At 41.8% G+C, this 11,065-nt stretch overlaps 1 protein-coding gene across 1 annotated transcript; it reads right to left on the reverse strand.

Moving 5' to 3' along the window:
* Nucleotides 1-30: 30 nt before the first annotated feature.
* LOC112076671 (cytoplasmic polyadenylation element-binding protein 1) lies at nucleotides 31-4,477 on the reverse strand (the record flags this gene model as incomplete). The annotated part of the gene is made up of 4 exons (XM_070441413.1): nucleotides 4,390-4,477; nucleotides 3,948-4,068; nucleotides 1,778-2,008; nucleotides 31-263 (listed from the first exon to the last, which is right to left on the reverse strand). Coding segments are annotated over exons 1-4 (600 nt in total), but the record flags the coding sequence as incomplete, so codon positions are not given.
* Nucleotides 4,478-11,065: the final 6,588 nt, after the last annotated feature.

Consider the following 11,065-nt stretch of genomic DNA (forward strand, 5'->3'; position numbering starts at 1 on the left):
CCCCACACACCCAAGTACACAGATACTTACGAGCAGGTCTGAGAGGTGGTCCGAGCCGGAGCTGAAGCCACTGGTTTCAGAGTCTACAGGGCTGCTGGAGCGTGAGTCTAGGAAGGAGCGTGAGTCCAGGCGGCTGGTCATGCGAGCCATGCCGGGGAACTTTTCCAGGAATTCAGCTGCCGTGCCCATGGGCTCACTGGGGGGGTTATAGCCAAGGGGCTTGCCCAGGATCTGGCCCAGGGGACTGCCCAGCATGTCCAGCACTGAGACCATAACAGAATTTTAGTCAGCTCYTACAACTAGCAGCATCAGAGGCTGAAGCTGAGATAAGGCTATATTCAACCAGCACTAACACTTTCCTACCTGTTAATCAATTTCACCAAATTGGTCAGAGTCCACAGCTCCCAKATTAGAGCATAAAAACCAGCAGATACTTACATTAATCTGATATACCCACACTGTTGTCAGGCCCACACTGTCAATAACAGGAAAATATTCTGGGAGCCCATTTGTATCTACGAGTTACAAAATGGCTGCTTTCGAGTGATCAATGGTGACTGATAAACCATCAGGCCTTAGCATAGTGGCCGTCTGTCCATTCCAGATTAGAATTCTGCCACACTGCCAGTTTCTTAGACTATGACTAGACACTCATTAGCCAAGCACAGCCATTTTAAAATTCATGACTAAATAGTTTCCATTGAACTCCTGGTACCAAGATGTTGAAAGGATASAGAACGCACCATAAGGCAAAAACCAGAGAACAAKGTTAAAACACCATCACATCTTGTTATAGTTGCTATGCAACCTTCCATAATGAAACTATAGGTCTAACTCACAACTAGTACGGTTACCATCCTACAGCATTAGAACTTCATTGGTTGTAAGGAGCTAGGCAAGCCCCGATCATTGGGCTGATCTGACAATGCAGACTGGATCAGCTGACAACCACACAAATKACTTACTGTGGGTCTAGCTGTCCCAGTGGGCTGAACATGAGGCACCAAGGGAATYTGACTCTACTGGCCCACTTTAGAAGCCCCATTCAGGGCAGTGCTGTTAACAAGTTTGTGTCTGGGATGGTATGGATATGTTGTGACACAATCTCATCACAAGAACTGGGTCAGTACAAAGTGAGATGGGAAGCGACACTGGAGGCAGGGTAATGTCATTAAGCTAAAACATGGAATGAGATATTCCACAAAACAAATAATTACGTACAAGGTGCTTGAGGGAGGTATAGTCAACCTCTCATCCTGATGGGAAAAGGCATTATTTAAGTCAATTAAGTAGGGACTATTGAATATCTGAAAAACAAGTTAAATACGAGTTCACCCTGTTCGGGGATATAAATAGCAGGTCCACAGACAACGGACAAACTGCCACATCATCCTCTGCAACAGCCAGATGAAAGCTCTAAATCTAGGGATGACAATAGCTCAGTATCACTAAAATACTGCAGACCAAACCCAAGAGAAACCTCCAATGCCAACACCTGAATAGAAGTCATTACTGATAATGCAGCATACTGTCTCAAAGCCAGAGCAAGTTACATTGACACAATGCCACACAAAACCTAACTAGGCTATAGCATTCATTAAATCCAATGTTAAGTACCAGACTAGCAACTAGCAGTTTTTCCCCAGCACATTGGAACAGGTGGTACAGTAGACTAACAGGACAGCCAAAGCCTTTATGTTAATGTATTTCGTCTTAAATGTACACTGTCAACAGTATAGTTCAGTATTCACTACAAAGGAAGTATTCCAGTACTCACTGGAGGTAGAGCTGGTGTGGGCCTGGGAAGCAGCGGTGGTGTGTGTGTCCGTGTCATGGCTGCTCCAGGGGCGCTCCCAGCCGGACAGGCTAAGGGACTGGAGGCCCAGGCCCAGGTCGTTGACATCTGGCAGGCCTCTGGAGGCGCCCTCGTGGAGAGAGCTTCCGCTGCCACTGCTACTGGGGAAGAGCATCCTGCTGCCCACTGCAGCCAGCTCCGATTCCTGCAGGTCTGTGGACGAACGAGGAGAGATAAGCTAATAAACAGTTAAGCACCCTGCATCTGCCCGAGGGAAGAGGACATGAGAAGGGAGGGGGTGTCGAGTGAAATGGCTTCGCTTTCCCAAAAACAAAATCTTACTGATAGAAATGAAGTCAGACTGTAGCAACCCTTCCCTGCATGTTGATCAGGTGAACCTGCTGCGACTGTGCCCGTTGCATGCATTTCCATCTGAATCACTGACCGACTTAGAATGTGACCAGACTGCTGATTCACTCGCACCCCCCTGCTAATGACATCAGCTCCACCGCCACACCCCCTTCCGTTTCCTCTAACTGGGTAATGAAAAATTCCTGTTGGAGATATTCTCAGACTCCCCCGGCACAGCGTCTGTCAGCGATGGCGGTGGCAGCCAGCCGCTGCTGCTGCAACAGTAGCTCTAGCCTAGTTTCCTGAGTGAGCTGGCAGAGAGAGATGCAGCAGACAGAGGAGAGAGTCATGAGCAGAGAGAAGGTGGGGGACCGGCAGAGAGAGAGGGGTGTGGTAGTATTCTAGCTGCAGGGTAGGAGGGGGCACTGAGAGCAGAAATCCCTGGTGTATTGAGCTGGCTGGCTCACCCTCCCAGATTTGCCAGTGTCACAGACACACAGAAGCTATAGTTGCAGCAGCTGCCTGATCAGAAGTAGGAGGACGGAGTGATTTGCACTGCCAGCTTGCCCCATTGCACTTCAGGGCTGGACAGCCTCCAACTGCTATCTACAGTCCTGATTCAGCAACTCAAGGCAGAGGATTAGGGTGGTGGTTGGGTAGAGGAGGATAGGTCATCATTGAAGCTTTGTTTCTAGCTGGATTAACATTGCCAGATTTAAATGCGTCATTCACACCCAATCTCAAGGAGGGATGATTGTTGTAATTTTTGTAAAATGTGAGTCATAATCAACATTGTTTTTTATGCTGAAACATAATGATTTACAATCATACTAGCCTATGATAAAATTTAAATATGCCCCAAGTCTGGTTACACAGTTGTATGGAAGGTTCATAAGGGATGACAAGTTGGTGGTCAAAAACCATTGGTGCCAACTGAGTTGAAGCCATACAAATAAAAGTGTAAGACGTTTTGCAGCCTGGTCTCAGACTAGACGTAACATAGTAAATGTAAATCCTGATTGCAAAGAATATTATGTCACGTTTGGTAGTTAGATAAAACCGATCTAATTTAAGGTGGTTGGTCGGGGTGGGCGTTTAACATGAACGTCTAGCAACCCAAGTTGCGAGTGAATCTCACTGACAACTTTAGCATTTTAGCAATTTGCAACGTCAACTACTTACTACTTATCATGTTAGCTAACCCTTTCACTAACACTAAAATGATCTTAGATAATTCTTTAACATAACTCATAACATATAATCCGAAAGATGTGATGACGAAAAGTAATATACTAAATGGAGTGTCTCGGATTTACACAGAAAACCAAATGCTCTGAGACCAGGGTGCATTTTGCATTTCTTATTTTAAGAACTTTGAGCATAACAATATTACAAGTTATACTCCAATTATCTTTTCAATTCATTAGAAACTACAAAGTGGACAAGCTGGGTGGCCTAGTGCATGACTGAATTTAAAATAAATATATCAGGTTAAATACAGAGTAGAATTGCAGTGTCTGAGAGTCTTGGCAAAGACCTCAAGCTCTGGAAAGCTTAGCCTACAAGTGCTGCAATGCTGCAGCATGAATCAGCTGTTCCCACAATTATGACAAAGAGCTGTGTAGACTTCAAAAAGCCATTAAAAAAGGGAAATTGTATGTTTAGTATGCTAATAGTTTCCCCTTTACTGCCATTGATTACAAGCATAACGATGTGTCATTCCAAAGTACACGTGCAGCGAGAAAGTTTACCGGTCAGGAGCATGTCTAGCTTTCCCTTGTGCCGGACGTGGTGCACACACCAGTAAAATCCAGAGAGTTGCCCAGCATGGTGTTCATTCTACGATATATGTCCGCGTTACTGCAAGTGGACAAGGCCGCAGATTCTGGTGCCCAATTGTCATGGGGTCGAAGTTCGTCTCTCTAGAAATGAGAACAAACTTGTTAAAAGATCAGTTGGATGTAATTCAAGTAATGTATGTTAACATTTGAAGTTAAAATATATGGCTTCGTAGGCTACATCGATCACCCTGGATAATACATATTCTAGGTTCATTTTTCAGGCTTAAAAGTCACGAAATGGCTTTTTGTCCATTTTACATAGATTTAGGCCTAAACCTATTAGGCTAGCAGCAGCAGATTATTTTTAATTGTAGCCTAGCCTATATGCTTTCATGTGCTACTGTTGTTTGAAAGACAAAAACCATTGAGCGAAATACAACTACTCGTTGGTGTTTTTCTTACCAATGAAAACGCCATGGTAGGAAATATCTAACAGAAATGTTTCAAACAACCGCCACTCACGTCGAGGGTCATACTTATGAATGTAGTCAGTAGACAATTATCCACATTGATTAGGAAAACGATGCCTATCCAATCAGGTGATTTGTGGCGGTACCATTGCCAAGTACTTTGCCTGCGTTTATAACCAAGTGGGAAGATGGTATTTACCGCATGTGGCCAGGAGAAAACACTGCCCCCCTCTCACAAGTCTCGATGTCGGCCACTCTTCTCTGCCTTGGCAAAATGGCAGTCTTCTCATCGAACCACATCTCATTTTGGAGTACCCGTTTTAAAGTCTAATTCAGTAATTTGTAATGCCTCTGACATGCGGTAATGATAAATAATAGTGTAGTAGCCTACAGTTTATTGTGGTAGGCTCGTGTTTTACCGGAACGGCGTAACTCCACTATTTATTTTGCTGGGGCCGCCTTACATGACCTTACACCTGAGGCTCCATTAGCAACTAAATTATCCTTATAAAGCTTCTTCTATGTGCAATCTTAAAATAATCGGTTCAAGGACATAACATCTTTGTATTAGAAGCAATTATTGGCACCATGACTGTCTTTGAAAAAATATTTTATTTACACGAAGATTGACCACAAAGATTGACATTTTTACATTCACTTATAACGGGGATCCCGTTTTCTGCTAACAATGCATGAGGCACACTGGCTTCAATGACTTGCGCAGACAACAGTGGACGCATACATTCTATCCTAATGACAATCGCCAAATGTCATTACCCTTTATGGTGTTTTGTGTAAAAGATGTCTCGTTCTATTRACCACTGTTTGGAGGCTGGAAATGTGTTGCGAGTGGATGAACGTGTGGAGGTAGCCCAGTAAAGGAGCCCTTTGAAGTTATTGATAATCCGATGAAAACATAATGCCTGCTTGTGTTTATGCCACAATAAAAAATAGCACATTTTAGAAGTTCAATGACAAATCTTTACGACTTGGCCCACATCGATTATATTGACTATGATTAGGCCCATACAAATTGGTGGTGCACGCGCAGAGTGTGCACACATATGAGATCCCGTACTGGGAAGAAATGTAATCTACTTTCACCCCTGGGCAGCCTGCAGTACCCCGGTTGTCTTCAATTTGAGTTCGTCAATGAAAAGGGGCAGCACTGAGCTAGCCTGTAACGTCACTTCCTGGAGTAGCTCAAACTGCGCATGTTATTTCCGCGTTCAAAACAACTGGGAAGTCGGAATTGGGAAATCCGAGCTCCGGTTGGGAAAAATCTATTTGAAGTGTCATCCAATTCGGAAATCCAACTCTGGAACCCTGCTTCTTTCCAGAGCTCAGACTTTCCGATCTGAAGATCACTGACGCCATGATTTGACATCGTATATTTCCGAGTTCCCAGTTGTTTTGAACGCGGCATATGACTCCATTTTAACCGACTTCATTTGGCTTCAATGCATTATCGAGTCTTCACAGGATGAATGGTGTCACGTGATCGATGGCTTTGTCCGTTCATATATACAGTCATTGCATACGACTGGGAAAAATCCACTTGAACTAGTAATTACTAGTGGGTCACTCATCTATCATCCATGAAGGCCGACTTCTCTCATATCTGACGTCACCTACTAAGGAAATTACCTAGATAACAGCATTTTCAGCAGTTAAATGCAACAACACATTATTTATAAAAAGCTATATATTAATATGTTTTTTAAACAATATAATTGGTTTGCGAGCATGATAGCTGTAAATGTTGTTTATGGTTGACGCAGCTTGTTTGCCATTAGCCAATCGGAGTATCTTAACGACTTCAAAGCACATGAATATGGCCAACTAATATTTACTACTTCACAACGGGAAATTACCACCTTCCCACTTGGTTATGAACACAGCATTTGACTGGCGTTTTTCACGCGTGAATGCTGGAGTGAAACAGTTTCAAGTTATTGGAATGTGCTGAAATAAATGGCGAGACTTCTGCAGATAAATGTGTCAGGTAGCCTAGCGGTTAAGAGCGTTGAGCGCGTAACCGAAAGGTCGCTCGTTCGAATCCCTGAACTGACTAGGTAAATCTATCAATGTGCTCTTAGCAAGGGACGTAACCCCCAATTGCTTATTTAAATCTGTTCAATTACTCAAATGTTACATAGCATTATCTATCAAACTTCCTCATTGTATTTATACATTTTAAATGTAAGAGCACCGGGCAACAATTTGCCCACTTGCACTTTCCAGGCACCATGTGACCCCCTGCATGAAATTAATGCGATGTTCCTTTTTAGTCAGTTGATATGCCAATTCATGAAAAACCTCGTGTTTCTAGCACAGTCGAAAAAACGTAAATTCCACAATTTTTTTTTTTTTTTTTTTTTTTTTTTTTTTTGTTTTTTTTTTTTAATTATGAAACTAAATATGCTATAATTGATAGCCATTTTAGATTATATTTAAAGCTCTCTTTTTTGTAATGAAATAAATGTCCACTATGCATTTTATTAGCCTTATAGCAACACCTTGGTAGCCTACAACTTGCCCATAGGTATGTCTTGACCATAATAAACCGTATCTAATGCAAAATTTTACCGAACTAAAGAAGTATCTCGTCCTATTGAATGGTTAAACGTGTGTTATATTCTCAGAGCCGACGCCCTATACGCTCACTACGCAAGTTGAGTAGGGGCCCCGCCTCCCATCGTGTCAAAGCGGGTGTCATGTTTACTACCTTCGTATGAAGGATTGAAGAGGAAACCTATGTGAAGAAATGCCGGAAAGCAATCAGGTAAACCTGTGTTCTATCCTCCCAAGTTTTGATCGTCCAGCATAAAACGTAAACCGTAAGTAGATGTGCTAGCTAATGCCCAGTGCATCCCTCTCTCCAGTCCTGTCTGTCTTGCTAAACCTAAGGTCTGGGCAAGTGCATCTCCTTGGTCTGTCTGTGTCTCCCTACGTCTATATCGTTGCCCCAGGTAGTGAGCGTATAGGGCCGTCCGGCTCTGAGAATATAACACCACGTTTAACCATTCAATTAGGACGAGGATACTTCTTTAGTTTCGTAAAATATTGCATTAGATACGGTTTATTATGGTCAAGACATACCTATGGGCCAAGTTGTAGGCTACAAGGTGTTGCTATAGGCTATAAAATGATAGTGACATTATTTCATTACAAAAAAAGAGAGCTTTACAATATCAATTTAAAATGGCTATCAATTATACATAATTTAGTTTCAATAATTATATGTGGACATTTACGTTTTTTGACTGTGCTAGAAACACGAGGTTTTTCATGGAATTGCATATCAACTGACCTAAAAAGAACATCGCATAATTTCATGCCAGGGGTCACATGGTGACTGAAGTGCAAGTGAGCAAATGTTGCCGTGCTCTTACATTAAAATGTATCAAATTACAATGAGGAAGTTTGATAGATGATGCTATGTAACATTTGAGTAATTGAACAGATTTAAATAAGCAATGGGGGTTACGTCCCTTGCTAAGAGCACATTGATAGATTTACCTAGTCAGTTCAGGGATTCGAACGAGCGCACCTTTCGGTACGCGCTCAACGCTCTTAACCGCTAGCTACCTGACACATTATCTGCAGAAGTCTCGCCATTTATTTCAGCACATTCCAATAACTTGAACTGTTTCACTCCAGCATTCACGCGTGAAAAACGCCAGTCAAATGCTGTGTTCATAACCAAGTGGGAAGGTGGTAATTTCCCGTTGTGAAGTAGTAAATATTAGTTGGCTATTCATGTGCTTTGAAGTCGTTAAGATACCCGATTGGCTAATGGCAAACAAGCTGCGTCAACCATAAACAAAATTTACAGCTATCATGCTCGCAAACCAATTATATTGTTTAAAAAACATATTAATATATAGCTTTTTATAATAATGTGTTGTTGCATTTAACTGCTGAAAATGCTGTTATCTAGGAATTTCCTTAGTAGGTGACGTCAGATATGAGAGAAGTCGGCCTTCTGATGGATGATAGATGAGTGATCCCATTCTATGCTGTATATATACACATCAGTGCATTCATCCTGTGAAGACTCGATAATGCATTGAAGCCAAATGAAGTCGGTTAATGGAGTCATATGCCGCGTTCAAACAACTGGCGGAACTCGGAAATATACGATGTCAAATCATGGCGTCAGTGATCTTCAGATCGGAAAGTCTGAGCTCTGGAAAGAAGCAGGGTTCCCAGAGTTGGATTTCCGAATTGGATGACACTTCAAATAGATTTTTCCCAATTCCGACTTCCCAGTTGTTTTGAACGCGGAAATAACATGCGCAGTTTGAGCCACTCCAGGAAGTGACGTTATACAGGCTAGCTCAGTGCTGCCCCCTTTCATTGACTAACTCAAATTGAAGACAACCGGGGTACTGCAGGCTGCCCAAGGGTGAAAGTAGATTACATTTCTTCCCAGTACGGGATCTCATATGTGTGCACACTCTGCGCGTGCACCACCAATTTGTATGGGCCTAATCATAGAATTATATTAATTCAATATAATCGATGTGGGCCAGTCGTAAAGATTTGTCATTGAACTTCTAAAATGTACTATTTTTTATTGTGGCATAAACATAAGCAGGCATTATGTTTTTATAGGATTATCAATAACTTCAAAGGGCTCCTTTACTGGGCTACCTCCACACGTTCATCCACTCGCAACATATTTCCAGCCTCCAAACAGTGGTGAATAGAACGAGACATCTTTTACACAAAACACCATAAAGGGTAATGACATTTGGCGATTGTCATTAGGACAGAATGTATGCGTCCACTGTTGTCTGCGCAAGTCATTGAATCCAGTGTACCTAATGCATTGTTAGCAGAAAACGGGATCCCCGTTATAAGTGAATGTAAAAATGTCAATCTTTGTGTAAATAAAATATTTTTTCAAAGACAGTCATGGTGCCAATAATTGCTTCTAATACAACAGATGTATGTCCTTGAACCGATTATTTTAAAATTGCACATAGAAGAAGCTTTATAAGGATAATTTAGTTGCTAATGGCAGCCTCAGGTGTAAGGTCATGTAAGGCGGCCMCAGCAAAATAAATAGTGGAGTTACGCCGTTCCGGTAAAACACGAGCCTACCACAATAAACTGTAGGCTACTACACTATTATTTATCATTACCGCATGTCAGAGGCATGACAAATTAGTGAATTAGACTTTAAAACGGGTACTCCAAAATGAGATGTGGTTCGATGAGAAGACTGCCATTTTGCCAAGGCAGAGAAGAGTGGCCGACATCGAGACTTGTGAGAGGGGGGCAGTGTTTTCTCCTGGCCAYATGCGGTAAATACCATCTTCCCACTTGGTTATAAACGCAGGCAAAGTACTTGGCAATGGTACCGCCCAAATCACCTGATTGGATAGGCATACGTTTTCCTAATCAATGTGGATAATTGTCTACTGACTACATTCATAAGTATGACCTCGACGTGAGTGGCGGTTGTTTGAAACATTTCTGTTAGATATTTCCTACCATGGCGTTTTCATTGGTAAGAAAAACACCAACGAGTAGTTGTATTTCGCTCAATGGTTTTTGTCTTTCAAACAACAGTAGCACATGAAAAGCATATAGGCCTAGGCTACAATTAAAAATAATCTGCTGCTGCTAGCCTAATAGGTTTAGGCCTAAATCTATGTAAAATGGACAAAAAGCCATTATCGTGACTTTTAAGCCTGAAAAATGAACCTAGAATATGTATTATCCAGGGTGATCGATGTAGCCTACGAAGCCATATATTTTAACTTCAAATGTTAACATACATTACTTGAATTACATCCAACTGATMTTTTAACAAGTTTGTTCTCATTTCTAGAGAGACGAACTTCGACCCCATGACAATTGGGCACCAGAATCTGCGGCCTTGTCCACTTGCAGTAACGCGGACATATATCGTAGAATGAACACCATGCTGGGCAACTCTCTGGATTTTACTGGTGTGTGCACCACGTCCGGCACCAAGGGAAAGCTAGACATGCTCCTGACCGGTAAACTTTCTCGCTGCACGTGTACTTTGGAATGACACATCGTTATGCTTGTAATCAATGGCAGTAAAGGGGAAACTATTAGCATACTAAACATACAATTTCCCTTTTTTAATGGCTTTTTGAAGTCTACACAGCTCTTTGTCATAATTGTGGGAACAGCTGATTTTCATGCTGCAGCATTGCAGCACTTGTAGGCTAAGCTTTCCAGAGCTTGAGGTCTTTGCCAAGACTCTCAGACACTGCAATTCTACTCTGTATTTAACCTGATATATTTATTTTAAATTCAGTCATGCACTAGGCCACCCAGCTTGTCCACTTTGTAGTTTCTAATGAATTGAAAAGATAATTGGAGTATAACTTGTTAATATTGTTATGCTCAAAGTTCTTAAAATAAGAAATGCCAAAATGCACCCTGGTCTCAGAGCATTTGGTTTTCTGTGTAATCCGAGACACTCCATTTGTTATTACTTTTCGTCATCACATCTTTTCGGATTATATGTTATGAGTTATGTTAAAAGAATTATCTAAGATCATTTTAGTGTTTAGTGAAAGGTTAGCTAACATGATAAGTAGTAAGTAGTTGACGTTGCAATTGCTTAAAATGCTAAAGTTGCAGTGAGATTCACTCGCAACCTTTGGGTTGCTAGACGT

The sequence above is a fragment of the Salvelinus sp. IW2-2015 genome, unplaced genomic scaffold (assembly GCF_002910315.2).
Source record: "Salvelinus sp. IW2-2015 unplaced genomic scaffold, ASM291031v2 Un_scaffold3917, whole genome shotgun sequence".
NCBI classification, from domain to species: Eukaryota; Metazoa; Chordata; class Actinopteri; order Salmoniformes; family Salmonidae; genus Salvelinus; species Salvelinus sp. IW2-2015.